The sequence below is a fragment of the Scylla paramamosain genome, chromosome 8, assembly GCF_035594125.1.
Source record: "Scylla paramamosain isolate STU-SP2022 chromosome 8, ASM3559412v1, whole genome shotgun sequence".
In the NCBI taxonomy this organism is placed as follows: Eukaryota; Metazoa; Arthropoda; class Malacostraca; order Decapoda; family Portunidae; genus Scylla; species Scylla paramamosain.
Window position 1 is genome coordinate 14,173,300 of NC_087158.1, and position 15,000 is coordinate 14,188,299.

Genomic DNA, 15,000 nt, shown 5'->3' on the forward strand with positions numbered 1-15,000 from the left:
TGGGTCTCGGCGGAAGTAATGGATGTCAAACATGGCCTGGGGGTCTGGTAGGTCAGGGAAGTCCACAGCAAGTCGGGCATATATCCCATCACGGCTCCTGAAGTCAGGTATGCCACACGAGACAGACACCTGAAATAAACATTGCAATCACAACCTGGATGGATAATACCAGATGTCCAGTGTTTCATTTGCATAATTTTGGGTAAATGACAACATACACTATCAGCAGTGTGTTCAAGAGGATAACCACCAGTGATATGGAAGGGGACAGTAAAGAAGTATGTAAGTGAAAACAGTGAGAGGAGAGCAAGAGAATTAGAGCATACAGTGAGGAATTGCAAGGACAAGAATGAACAAATACTTTTCTGGTAGGTAACCAACTAACTAGCTACAATGGGAGTGTAGAAAGGCAACAAGGTTAGCATGATACAACACTGCCACACTTAGGGGAAACTCTAAGGACAAACATCAGATAGATATGCAAACACAAACTCAAACACAGAATAAGATTATTCAAACCCACCCCAGCACCAGTCAATATGATGATCTTCCGACAGGACTTAATCAGTCTCACAACATCCTCAATGGTGTTGATGTGACGCAGCTTCTCTCTCCGTGGTGGCTCTGACAGCATGTTGACGATGAGGCGCCACAGCGTGACATCATTAACACCATCGGGAATCCTGGCCGTGGCCCCCAAGACACGGGTGAGGATGGTGCGAGGGTTGACGCCACGAAGCATCTGTGCCTGCACCCATGACATGGGGCCTGCAACACCACAACCACCACCACCATTATCAAAACCATGTTACACTGAGTCATGATTTATCATGGTTTACATGCTTACCTTGAGTCTTTTTGGCTATACCTATGATCCTTTTTTCCCTTTTCAAAACTCTTTAAGATAAAACTCATGAAAGTTCTTCTTCAGACAGCTCATTTTGTTAGGAAATTTACTCAAGGCAAGTCTTATTTATATTAATTCTTACTCCACCTCAACAAATGTTACTTATATGACATCCAAGGAAAGAATAAGTGCAGTAAATCTTCAATTGAAAATTTCTTTTTAACAGAATTTCATCCAGGAAACCAATCTCATTCTACAAAACTGATGCCCAACATTTTAAAGGATTGTCCAACTAATAGCTAAAGAGTAAAAAAAAAAAAAATGATAATAAATAAATAAATAAATAAATAAATAAATAAATAAATAAATAAATAAATAAACATGCCAGACACAACATCCTTTTCAAAGTTTTAAAAAGAAAGTGGACAGGAATTCAAATCTTGACCTCTAGGAGTAGCACCTGCTTGCCCAAAATTTCTACATACTCACAGACCTCACAGCACTGAACCTGACACCAATTACACAAACAAGAAATATGCAGCATAGACTCACCAGCACACGGCTTCCACTCCTTGCCCGAGAAGTTTGAGAAGTCCGACAGTCCACTAAGGTTGGAAGTGGTGGAGGCCACTGACTGCCTGTCCTCCTCATCCTCATCCTCGTCCTCGTCCTCTTCTGTGCCATTGGTGATCTCTGGGGGCCAGCTGAGGGAGTTGTCATGCACTACCAGGCTGTCATTGGTATCGTTGCTCAGGTGGTTCTCCAGCTGGCAGGCACCATCTCCTTGTGTGGAGTTTGCTCCACTGCACAAACCAAACACAATGCTGAATGTAACACACTACTTAATAAATCAAACTTTTTGCATACTTATAAGCTATATTGTGTGCTAAGGCAATAAATAACTTTTTTTTTTTAACTCTAACTCATTCTTTTCATTATATGCCCTAATGTCACAAATTCCCTTTTCTGCAAAACTCTTTCTTGTCTCTTGCTCTACACTTCCAATACATTCATTCACTTCTCCAAACTTGTTCATTCACCATTATCTGACACAAGACTTCTCAAATCAAACAAACTGATAAACAGAGCCTGAATTAACTGCCAAACTGGTGGGAAGGTACAATTACGAGCCCCATCATAATCAAAGCTTACCATAATGAATCCTTACAGAATAATCTGAAAACATATTCTGAACACAAGGACGAGTTGTTGCCAGGACTTACGGGGTGGTGATGTCGTCTTCCAGGCTCTGTGGGGGAGTGAGCTCATTGAAGCCCGAGTCTGAGGTCAGGGTGAAATCTGTGGCATTGTTGCAGCCTCCTGGAACAGTGACTATATTCAAGGCACACACACAGGGTAATTCATATTTTTCCTGTCTTGCAACTGTGATAGTTTCAAAAGGCAAGTTTAAGGCTAACTTAGTACAGCTGAAAACAAGCCTAAATTCTTTATTTTGATTCAACAAGATCTTCATTTTGACTTCTGACAATAAGTTGTTCATCAATTATTCTTAAATAAATACATGGTCTTTTCATACAAATTTGGAAACTTACCCAGCAATAAAAAATCAGAGGGACATGAAAAAAAAAAAGACTACGGAAATAAATAAATATCTTGAGACCTTCAAAATAATTGAGTGACAATAATAGGACCACACAAGACAGCTGCCAACTGCCCTACAAGAGGACAGGCAGGATTCATATGGCGACAATTATGACAACAGCAAACTCAGCTGATACCTATTTAAGTCACTGTTATGTTTGCAAAAACTGATGTTTAAGTGCTGCATAGGATGAAATATTTAAATGCGTCAAAACTAAGGCCAGTGACTCGTCCACCATCACCTGAATATATCCATCCCTCTAGATAATAGAAATTCCTAAAGTCGTTCTGAAATAATGTTAACTTAATAATGTCAACAGAAATGTATATTGTATTTTACTATTAATATTTAACTCTGATCTAGCAGCACTATCAGCAAGACAGCTTCCTTGCCGGACGTATGTTTGACAGCTGACGAAATATGCCCAACACGCACGAAAAGTCTGACAGTACTCTATCCTTCACTCCCATGCGCTGGTTTGCGGCTGGACAGCTATGGGCAACTCTCACGCCACTCAGCCAGTAAATGCCATCAGTACGACATCTTCCCCTGGATGAATGTCATGAGTCTTTAAATGCCCCGCTGCTACTCTATAAGGTGTGAGATGCGTGTTGTAAATAAAGATCCAATCCTCCTTTCGTTTCCATGTCCACGCACTCTTGCCTCCATGATCCCACAAACGCTGGATCCAAACCCCCGCCACCCCGCCGCCCGATGCTCACCTGTTCCTTTGTTGTTCCCTAATGACCTAAGTGGGCGTATTGATCAGAGTTTTGACATTTGACAGTAAGTCATCACGAAAATGCAAACCAAGACACCAAGCATGTTAAAATGCTTAGGGAAAAGGGATTATATGAGGCACGGGATGCCGGGAAGTTTCAGAGACCTTAAAAACAGGAATATATAAGTGCGCGCGCAGCCGCCATCTTTGCCTCCCTGACCGCCAAAACACTTCCTCCGCTAAATCGCCATTATAACTCCGATGCCTTATTTTTCGCTTACCTGCAAGGAGTTCTGAGGTTCCTGCGAAGCAATGGAAGTTGCCGTCATATTGGTGGGAGGAAGTTTCGTCGGGGAAGTCCAATCTAGGTCGTTTGGCGGGCAGGGCAGAGTCCGGCCCGCACGTCCCGTCCGCCATGGCGCCTCAGGTGACGTCACGCCCGCTCCGCTGCCAGACCTGCCGCCGCTCCACTCAGCTTCCTCCGCCCAGCACAGGGAAGGTCACGCGACATCTGGCGGCGACGGCGGCGGCCACACATGTCTGTTTGTGTGATGGGCGGCCTGGGTTGTATGGAGTCTCCTTCCCTCTACCTGAGCATGACAAGGGTGAGTCTGGCGATGGATGTCTTGTGTCAATCTCGCTGTACTGCACGGGTGTATTTGAGGCAGAAACAAGGATACAGTGGCAGTTTCCGTGTAAGTTGATATCGAACAAACGAAATCCTCACAAGGTAAGATGCGAATATCAACAATCTTTTCTTATCCCAAGCTTCCCGGGAAAAAAGGGAATTACATATATTCTTCAAGAAGACACATGTATCGCCACAACACAACCACCAAAGTGTAATGAAGGTAACAACCGCTACCAAGTGGTAAACATTGTCTACTCATGTATTAGTTGACGTACAGAGTCGCTACTACAACTATACACACTATAGTACTGATTCAAATACACTCCATCGGTTTGCTACATGGTAATTTAGCCTTTTCAATAGTAATGCGTGTGGCGTCAGGGCTGAAATGTAGTATGTGTTATTGTGGGGACTGGACAAGCTTAGCGTGTACATTAGTGTTTATTAGTGTATGTTAAATGATTGATGTATTTGCGATGTTTTATATAGTGCGAGTAAAATTCAGTGGTTATTTGGTAGTGGTCGAGCTGTGGTGTGCGTTCTTCTTGTATTCATCTGCTTTTTGCTTACAGGTAGCTTGATGTAAGAAACTGGAAGAAATTATTATTGGATTATGCATCGGAGCTTGAGATTTCTCCATTCGATCCCAGCTTATACAAAACAACCGCTGTAACTTTTCTAGTTCAAATATTAAGGAATTCAGTGTTCCAGCGCATTGCAGTAGTGGGACAGAGTTTGGCAGGGTCATAGAACATTACTTCCATATCCTGCAGTCATTCATCCAGTGATAGTTTAGTTTCAGCGTTAACCGTACCTCGAAACACTGATGCGTGATTTGATAGCTCTACTCGGTAAGGTGTTTTTTGTCGAGGTAATCTTAAGTTTGCTTCCTCTTCCTGTTTCTCGGGTGTCGTGGATAGACGATAATCTTTCGGTTGGATAATACTTGTGGTGCTTCCATAAGCATATTTGCTACATAATATAGTGTTTCTATTAGTATTGTGTGTTGCGTGGATCAAAAACTGCCTTTAGTAGACCGTGATCCGTGCTGTGTTATTGTGCTCGGTGTAGGAGCGGTTAACCTTCAGCTTCGCCTTAAATATGAGCCAGAGCTAGGAATCATTCCTAGGAGTCAGTTGGTAGGTCAGGACAGGTGGGGTTGCACTACCAGATCAGTGTATTAATTTTGTGGCAGGGGTCAGGTCTGGTCAACCGCAATCTTGGTCGTAACATCATCTGGACTGGAGGGCTGAATAGAGTTTTAATATGAATTTATTATTGTTATTATTATCATCATCATCATCATCATCATCATCATCATCATCATCATCATCAGGTAACTTACAGAGCTACTTATGCATAAAAAAAAAAGTCAATTTGTAAAGATAAAAGTTCATGACCATTTTTAAATTTGGTTTCCTTAGGATTTGCTTTCTCCCGTATTACACTATTTCTGTGTAATTTGATTTTCCATAATTATGAACAGATGAGAGTTGCATGCCATAGACAGTTTTGTTGACTTGAAGACTTCTGTATTGGCAACCCACATACTGTGATCTGAGTTACACAGTTAAATTGTTATTCCTGAACCATGTATATTTATGCACGATGAAAATAAAATTTATCCATTAGGATATATCAACTATTTCAGTTAATTATGTACCTGATGGCTATGGCCCTATATGAGATACAGGTTATGAAGGGTTATACATGACTCTAGGCTTAATTTGAGAATACTCACATCTGTTTACCAATTAAAGATTGTTAGTTAGAGTACTTATATATATATATATATATATATATATATATATATATATATATATATATATATATATATATATATATATATATATATATATATATATATACACACACACACGAGGCTTTCTTAGAGAAACATACTCATGAGCTTTTGTGAAGTAGTCCCCAAGTAACATGAAAAGGTCTCAATGGAAGCAAGAGATTGTAATGAAGCACCTTTATGTCTCATTGAACTAAGATTACTGTCAGGCTTAGGGTGATTAAGTAATATAGTAATATACCTATATGATATTAGACCATGCATTAAATGTTGAGACAGTGAAGAGATTTAAGAGATTGGAATCATAGTGCTGTAAATGCTGCAATTTCCCTTGATCACTGAACTGTCACACTGTTATAAATCTATTACAGTTCATATCTTGAATGCCAAACAAAATAATTTCTGTGGTACATAAGCAGGAGTTTAATTAAGCTTGCTTGTACTTCCAGACACAAAATGAACACCAAATCTAAAAGAGACATCTTGGAAGAGAAAGCAGACTTGAAGAGATTCTCATATGAAGGTGAAAGCTCTGAAGGTTTGCATCTTAAGGACATGAAGAGGGAAGAGTGTAATACTAATAGCTATGAAGATGAGGAAGAGGAAGAAACACCAAAAATTTTCAAGAAAAAGAAGAGGTACCTGCAGAGATACTCAGCAAAATTTGAAAACAGTCCACTGTTCAGAGGTTGGGTTAAGGCAAGTAGTAGAGGAAATTCTTATGCATACTGCATACCTTGTGGTGCTCACCTCAAGATAACCTCGGGTAAGACTGACCTTAAGAAGCATTCGGAGATGAAAAAGCACAGAGCCAATGTTAAGGCATCACATGGAGGTGAGAACTGCATAACTGCCTATGTCCTGGGACAAGACCAGCCCATAGCCAGTGTTGAGTTGCCAGTGCCTGGGGAAGATTCCAAGATTACTAAGAAGAAAAGATATTCTCAAAAGTACTCCCATTTATTTGAGGAAGATCCATTGCTAGAGGGCTGGATCGCATCAAGTGCAAAGGGTGAGTACTATGCTCACTGTATTCCATGTGACATTGACCTCAGAATAGGTGCTGGGAAAGTGGACTTAAAAAAGCATGCAAAAAACAAGAAGCATATGAATGCCAAGGCAGAACTTGACCAAAAAATGCTGTCATCACCCAGGTCAAGACCAAGCGAGCATTGCATTGCCACTTTCATGCCTCGACAGGACTATCCAATGCCTGGTATGGATTTGCCCATGAATACTGTGCAGATACAGACCTCCATGGAGGAACTGGAGGACATCCAGGAAAGTCCCATGACACTTGAGATAAACTCATTCTCAAGGAGTCCAATTAAGTCAAGGCATAAAGAAGATCCTGGTTTGTTGACCTCAAGATTACACAAAGCTGAACTTCAGATTGCCTCATTCATAGCTAGGCATAATCTGTCAGTTGACACTTCAGACCATCTCATTCAACTAATTAAAAATGTCTGTCCAGATTCTAGTGTGACACAAAATTTGGAATGTGGAGGCACTGACATGGAATTACTCATTAACAATGTATTGGGAAAGGATGGCTGTGAGGAGCTGATGCAACTTTTAAGAGAGAACAAATTTTCATTGATAGTTGATGAATCTACAGGAAGAGGGTTAGAGAAACACTTGAGTATGATTGTTAGAGTGTTGCACAATTATTCAATAACTGATGCCTTTCTAGGCTTTATTCCCATGAAAGAAGCCACAGCTCACTCACTGTATAATGATGTTGTTGAATTCTTTGGGAAAAATTTAATACCTTACAAAAAAAATTTGATTGGCATAGCTGCTGATGGTGGCAACTCTGTTCTGGGTGACTGTCATTCTCTGTCATCCCTATTGAAGGAAGACATTCCTCACCTGTTTGTTATGAAGTGCATCTCTCACTCCTTTAGTTTGTGTGCATCTTGTGCCTGTCTTAAGTTGCCCTACTCATTGGAAGATCTTGCCAGAGATGTTTACAGTTATTTTCAGTTAAGTCCTAATCATATAGAGCTTGAGGAATTTGAGGCATTCACTAATGCCAAACCTTACAAGCTGTTGCACCCAGAACAGATCAGATTATTGTCTGTACATGAAGTGGTGTCAAAAGTCCTGGAAAACTATGATGCTCTCATGTCATATTTTGCCAAAGCTACCTTAGTTGACAGACTTGAAGCTCCGGAAGCAATCCTTCAGAGGCTCAGCATACCTGTAACTAAACTGTATCTAATGTTTCTTGACTTTGTTTTACCAATTTTTGATAATCTAGATAGACATATGCAGAGTGAGTCCACTCAGATCCATGTCCTACATAATGCAGTTGGAATAGCCTTGAAAGCTATCTTTGAGTGCTATCTTGATGATGCTTATATTAATTCAACATCATTAAAAGACATTAAATATAGAGATGAAGCAAATTTCAAGCCCTTAGAAGAGATGTATCTGGGAATTAAAGTACAAATGGAAATCACAAATTCAGCGCTGTTGCAAGATGAAGATTTGAAAGATTTTCGAATGAATTGCCTGGAATTCTTAATTGAAAGCGTTTCTCAGATTTACAAAAGACTTCCTTTTAGTTCACGTATATTGGAATCTTTGGAGAACCTGAATCCAAAGGTAGTCATTGAAAAAAATGTTCCATCTTTAATTGATCTGATTAGTAATTTTGAACACCTGGCAACCCCAGACATTCAAATAGTGGATAGTGAGTGGAGACTGCTGCGGAACATGCTGGACACTCTGCGAGTCAACTCCAGCATGAGGCCTGAAGTGTTTTGGGACACAGTGAGCAAAGCAAGGCATATAGATAATGTTCCCATGTGTCCGAATCTTTCAGAGTTTATGCTGAAATTATTGTGTTTACCAAGTGCTACTGCTGCTGATGAGGAAATTTTTACAAAAATTAACAAGATGAAAAGTAGATCAAAGAACATATCAACTGAGACTCTCAAGAGTGTTCTGTATACAAACCAGTTGATTATGAATAAGTCTTGAGTGTTTTCTCATTTATACCTTAACACAGTGTAATATCTAGAAAACTATATATCATCTGTATCAGATGTGTGATGTAAATGCTGTGCTTTAAAATTAATTACCACCTTTCTGTTGGGCCTTTATAAGTGAGAAATCCCTTAGTGTGATTAGGTCTAACTCATGGCTGTGTCTGCTTGCAAGGAAAGCCATGTTACTGGTCAGGCCACAGAGGAGGTTACTTTTAGCATTGCTTTCCTTGTAACTAAAGTAACCAAAAATCATCTATATCTATATTTTTGCAACCATTTGTAATTTTTATCCCTTTTGAGGGACAAAATACATGTACTTTCTCTCTAGTGACAATGTTAATACGTTATGCCTAGTATTATTAATAAGAAACATGTAACAGATTTATAGTATTGATGGCAGTAGTGGTGAAAGTTATTTTGATCACATTCAGTGCTTAGTATGTACTGTTTGCCATGTAGGGCTGAAACAGTTTTGTTTGATGATATACATATGAAACCAACATACATCTCACCAGTCCCACCTTTAATTTCTTGATTGTTGTATTAGATATCTTCATCAATCTGTTTTAAGGGTTTTACTGTTTGCTGATTCTCTGATAGACTGCGATTTGTGAGTAACACTCCATTTTTTCATCATGGACACAAGGTTAATAAGCATACAAGAGACTTGTATATCAACTCCTAGTACAGTATTACTTCTTCGTGTAATGAAAGACCTTATTTGATTATAAATTATTCATTATGAAAACAGGTACAGCAGCTAAATTTTACAAATGTTAACAGAAATACAGGTTGGTCATTCATCCCTGGAAACACCAGTACAAACATATCCTCAAGCACCACATCCAGTGTAAACATCACGACCACAAAGGTTTCTGCCATCCTCTGTACCTTCGTTATCACTGTTAACACTGTTCCCTTACATTGGAAAAAATCTCACCTTGTGCTTGCTTACATCAGCTTATTTTGAGATTTGTTAAATGTTCTCACCATCAACTTCATCCTTCTCTTTCAGCCTCATATTTTATTACTGCATAACCAATAACTGCCATTCACACACTTCACACACAGATGAAGCCTGGAACAAATTGCCACTATTTTGTAAGTAACCTCCAATCAGTAACTTTCAGTCACATGCATTCTTCCCGAACAGTCCCCTGTCTTGACACTATATCAGGAGGAGGATGAGGTGGAACTTATTCATCAATTAACCACTAACATGCACTGGGAACAAGAAGGAAGAAGAGCTCTTATCTTGACTCTTATACAGTTTTTCTCCATGCAACTCAAATGCTCACTATAGTAAAGTATCAAGGGTATAAGTAGTATCAGAAATTTTAAGAGCTGCAGGTTTTGATCAGCAGTAACAGCATAAGTATGCGTGATGCTTGGAGGTATAAATAACAAAAAACATGAAAGGTTTACTCTTCCACTTGCCAGTAGCATTCGGTGAAATGTTACGTGTTATATTACACACACTCCAGATGGAGGAAGGTGATAGGAGGATGAGCATAATGGCAAGAAAATATTTAATTCAAGCTCAGATTACTCTCTATCGTTAGGTTTAAGTACCTTTACTTTTTTTTTATTGGTTTAAAAACATTTAATTACATTATAATCCTCTTTTCAAACATTACAGCATGGGAAGACTTAGCAAGGAAACAACAGTAACAGTGACTGCGTAATAAATATCTTTCCAGCATTGTTACTCCTGTACTCATCTCCCTAAACCATTGCAGTAGTACATACCTTCAACACCAGCACAAAATGAGTCAAGCACCCCTACATCACTTCACCTCAAATCATCCCAAGTTCCCATGGGGCACTGGTACCCAGATATTAAAGTCATGGAGCCCTGAGGAGCCTCACCTACATAATACACACCCCTCTCCCTGCTCCAGCGGCATTTAGCCAGTACTCAGGTTCAGGCACAGGACTGCTAAATATGATAGGTGTAAATTAGAATGTGCAGCAAAGTGCGTTGTGTGGACTCATGTGGTGATGTATATATGTACGTATAAACACAGGCCTGGGAATCTTACAAATTCAAAGGTACAGCTAGTGGCAAGACAGCCTGTGTACCCTCCCTCATGGTTCCCTTTACTCTTAGGATGCACATTTACCTGAACTTGGGAATGCCTGTTATTAAGAAAACTTTGGAGGGGGGAGGGGGGGGAGAAAAAAATATATATATATATAATTATATCAACATATTTTTTATCACTTGGAAAACTGCCATGAGTTTCCATTTTAAGCAATACAAAACATTTTAATTATACAATTACAGAACACTTGCACATCCAATAATGTTTAACAAAACTATGTCTAATGTCAAACTTTGCTAAGATATTTTCATACAAAATTTTATAAAATACAAACACATCCAACACTATTCTAAATTATCAGCCCCATATAAATGATTTTATATGCCATGGTAACAAAGCATTGTCCTAAAGCATTTCTGCAGCATCCAAATATCATCATAGAATTATTACAGCTGAGGTGAAATGAAGGTGAGTAATATTATCCATCAGTGGTTGCTGGGTAAGGAAATTATTAATTAGAATGAAAACAGGAGTTAAGCAGGAAGAACCAGAAATGTTTTTCATGAATAACAAAAAAAAAAAAAGGAACTGCAAACAGTAATATTTGAATGAATAAATCATCAGATCAACCCCCAAAAGTATAGTTTAAGTATCTGTAAGATATACACGGATCTTGTGAGTTCTGCATTTTTCCCGTAAGTATTGCAAGTGCTGTGAGCATGAGGAATGTACACATGAGAAGTTTGAACTCCCTGTACTGTACTTGGATGTCACAAGTAGCTGACTGGCTGACACACCTGCCCTGCATGAAACACAACTGAAAAACGGACGAGACTAAATCCCTGTTGAGCACTCCCAGATGGGCACATACCTGATGCCTGTCATATGGGCAAACCAACAGTGCGTCCATGCCAGTGGTCAAGCAATATCTCCATATAAGGCCATCTGCCAGGTGGTCTGACTGCTGCCATTCTGTGTCACCATGAGTATGGCAACACATAGGCTTTGCTTGGTAAATGAATAATATCTGCTGGACACTTTAATTATGTGGACTGGGCCTATGACAAAGTTACTGACACTACCATCCCTGTCAGAGGCCAGTGTTATTCGAACATTCCTTCAACGTGAAGGTAATGTCTTGGGAAATCATTATAATGGAAATGCTAAAAGTGAATACAATTTGTTTTATGTGTAGTGTGAAAGGGCTCTGCTTCCAAAAGAATGGAACTGTCAAAGGAAGACATTTTGGTTTCAGCACAAAACTCACAAGACCATTGTACTTATGTGACAAACACATTTGAGACCAGTGTTATTTTCTAAAAGATACCAGTAGGTCCTTAATCTTTACACTTGATGGAATGACCAGGACAAAAAGGAACTTCGATCTCTCTCCTCACATGAAACATTCCTAAATTCATAGGCATTAGAGATGCAAGTGGAGTGAAGTATGCATATAATATATCCCTGTATAAGAGTCAACTACTACAGCCAGTGATGGGCTTCAGTACACAGAACAAAGACAATATCAATATATCAATAACTGAAAATAGTGATACTGATGTATTGATTATTTGTTGAGTTGGTGACAATGATACCAATACATGTATCACCGGTGCATCAGCAATACTCGACTGGTAAGAAAATATCCCACTCCTGTGTAACTTGATAGTTTAAATGACTGTAACAAATAAGTCAAATTCATGACTTGTACAAATATCAATTAAATTTAAAGTTGTAATTTGAGTAATATAATACTATTTAAAGTTGTAATTTGAATAAACTGATATAATGCAGATTTCATATACATACATATAGTGACCAACAGAAAAGTCATGTTAACATACAATGTATAGGTAATTTCTTTTTTATACATTTTGAGAAAAGGCCTTATCAATTTCACTGAAATGATACTGTGAATAACTACAGGGATACCAGTACCAGTGCAAAAGTACTATTCAATACTTATTGCCAATGCATGTATCACTATACTGTCCGTCCCAAACTCTAGCTTAACTTTGCATTAAAAAGCTTGTTAGGTATTGAGATTTTTCCTTAGGTATTCATGAATAATGTGTATATAAAACTATAATGGATGGATATACAGTAAATGGAACCACAGAGACCACAGTGTAAATAAAATGGGGAGAAACCTATTACCACATTAAAGCTTGTATGACTGTGAGGGCTTGAAATGTCCTGCCGCTCATAACCATCACCATCCCCATCACCATCATCATTACTTGTCCTGTAGTGAAGAGGATAGGGCTCCAGATTAACAAACAGCAGCAATAATAGGTAAAATAAAGACAACTTATGAGTCAAGGCAGCTATTCACACACTATTCAAGCCCCAAAGATATGATGACTGGTGAAATAAAACCATTTTCCTTAGCCATTTGAAGATATCACTCCTTCAAGGATATCTGCTTCTAACGATGAGTTTCAGAGATAACTAGCACAGTTGGAAAAGGACAGAATGATACTACTGTGTCCTGGCCATTCCTTCAGAGGAAGTTCAAACAGGGGACAGTGTGTGTGAAGCATGTGGAGGTAGTACACACCTATGCCACTGCTTGACAGCTGAAGGGTGAAGGGGAGATGTCAGGGATCAGGTGAGCTACTGTCACTATGACTATACAATGATGTCCTCAAGAGAGAGAAAGAGTGGTTAACCAGTATTCATTAATGTGTCAATGTCTGTATTCATGTTGGATTTTCTTTAGCCAAATTCATGTCTATCTTTGTTGCTTCATCATTTTCAAATTAGCATATATATCTTGACAGGAGGCAGCAAAATAAGCTGAAAAAAAAAAGCCAGTCTTTCCTTCCATTGAGCCTCTGACCCTTTCCTGCCTGTGCTACTGAGTGAGACGGGAGGGAGGGATGAGGCATGACATGTGATTCTTCACTAAAGCAGGGACTGAAGGAGATGGGAGGTCCATGAAATTATTTGTTACTCTGTATGAGCTTTGACTGGATGAATGCAAGTAAGTACATGAGGCACATACTGCACCCTTAAACTGTAGGGTATTTACTTATGTACTGTAAATGAGCAAAAAAAAGTTACCTGGGCCTGTGTTCTTTGTGGCTCTACCTTGTTTAACTTTTTAATGTTATTTACACTATAACTATCTGCTGCATAAATAGCATCATAATAATATTTTCTAATGGCTGCAGCTAACTATACCTCATTAGAAAACATAATGAAGTAGTGTGAGTGGAGGCTGTTAACATGACCAGAATGTTGCAGGTAAGTTAGCTGCTTGGCACACGCAACACACTCAGCCCAGTTACCTCGCATCATCTGTAATGATCATTGCGAACAGTGACTGTCACACCAACACACACTCTGCCACACTACTACAGATGCATCCCAGCAGCACCTACTTCAATGACACTATTTTGACATGCCACTGATAAAAGTCAAATGGCATATTTGTCATGACCTAACAGACCTTGATTTCCCAAAGCTAGGTGCTGCTATCCTCAGTACAAATGTGAGCTGGTTATGAAGGCATAAGTTTGCATTCCTGTCACCCTGTCATTCACAATACACTCAAAACAATCTGAATATTAATTATAATTAGGTTATCAGAACATGCAAATGATAGGAAGAGATAAATAAAACATTAAATACCTATTCAGACTACAGAAGACTAGCACTGTATGCATACTGAAAAGTTCACAAAAACTCATGTATACAAAATCTGAATACACATCTTATGCTTCTTTTGTAAACATTTCTTCCTAGACCACTATATAAAACAGCAATCCATAACAAATTACATTCTGCACATGGTAAATATTAATCACTGCCATTATCAAAAGCTAAATTTATAATATATTACTAAAAATGCTAACTGCAAAGATTAATGTAGCTACTTTTTAAGTATAGGCTCAAATCACATAAAAAAATGGCTTCATCACAATTGTCTACACCCAACAGTACCTTGTGAACCAGTAAGCCACAACACAAGGGTGGCACCTACTGAACAGCAGCAGTGGCAGCAGCAGTGGTGGGTGCAGCAACTTAACAAAATGATATTGGTGATGTTCTTATCACTTTCTACACCTGGAAAAAGGATGAAATATTATAAATACATCACACATATACACACACAAATATAAGGATAGCATTTAGATACATAGATAAGGAAATTAAAAAGAAAATATTCACAAGATTTATAAAACCAAAAAAAACAAAAAAATAGTAGTATGGAATCCATATCTTAAACAAAAATTGTAAAGACAGAGAAAGTGTAAAGAGCAGCTATGAAATGGGTGGCAGACTTGAAAGATCTTAGCTATGAAGAAAGGCTTGAAAAACTGAAGCTCCCAACAAAAGACAAAAACAAAG

General features: G+C 38.8%; 3 protein-coding genes across 4 annotated transcripts in view; 1 reads left to right on the plus strand and 2 right to left on the minus strand.

Moving 5' to 3' along the window:
- Nucleotides 1–3,662, minus strand: part of LOC135102813 (NAD-dependent protein deacetylase sirtuin-1-like) — a 16,885-nt gene extending 13,223 nt beyond the window's left edge. The window contains exons 1-5 of the mRNA XM_064008350.1: nt 3,453–3,662; nt 2,071–2,167; nt 1,400–1,650; nt 524–768; nt 1–129 (exon numbers count right to left, since the gene is read on the minus strand). The exon at nt 1–129 is cut by the window's left edge and continues 65 nt beyond it. Of these exons, the coding sequence (XP_063864420.1) occupies nt 1–129; nt 524–768; nt 1,400–1,650; nt 2,071–2,167; nt 3,453–3,588 (858 nt within the window). The 5' untranslated portion in view covers nt 3,589–3,662. The remainder of the gene's footprint in view (nt 130–523; nt 769–1,399; nt 1,651–2,070; nt 2,168–3,452) is intronic.
- On the plus strand, nt 3,637–8,926 carry LOC135102812 (uncharacterized). 2 transcript variants are annotated; one of them, XM_064008348.1, is made up of 2 exons: nt 3,637–3,776; nt 6,053–8,926. In XM_064008348.1, the coding sequence occupies exon 2, from the start codon at nt 6,060–6,062 to the stop codon at nt 8,589–8,591; it is 2,532 nt and encodes an 843-aa protein (XP_063864418.1). In that variant the 5' UTR covers nt 3,637–3,776; nt 6,053–6,059; the 3' UTR covers nt 8,592–8,926. The 2 variants fall into 2 exon arrangements, with proteins under 2 accessions (XP_063864418.1, XP_063864419.1); XM_064008349.1 differs by lacking the exon at nt 3,637–3,776 and adding an exon at nt 3,803–3,901.
- Nucleotides 8,927–9,319: 393 nt separating this feature from the next.
- The window catches only part of LOC135102814 (uncharacterized), a 14,198-nt gene continuing 8,517 nt past the window's right edge, over nt 9,320–15,000 (minus strand). Inside the window, exon 5 of the mRNA XM_064008351.1 lies at nt 9,320–14,715. The gene's annotated coding sequence lies outside the window, so the exon portion shown is untranslated. The remainder of the gene's footprint in view (nt 14,716–15,000) is intronic.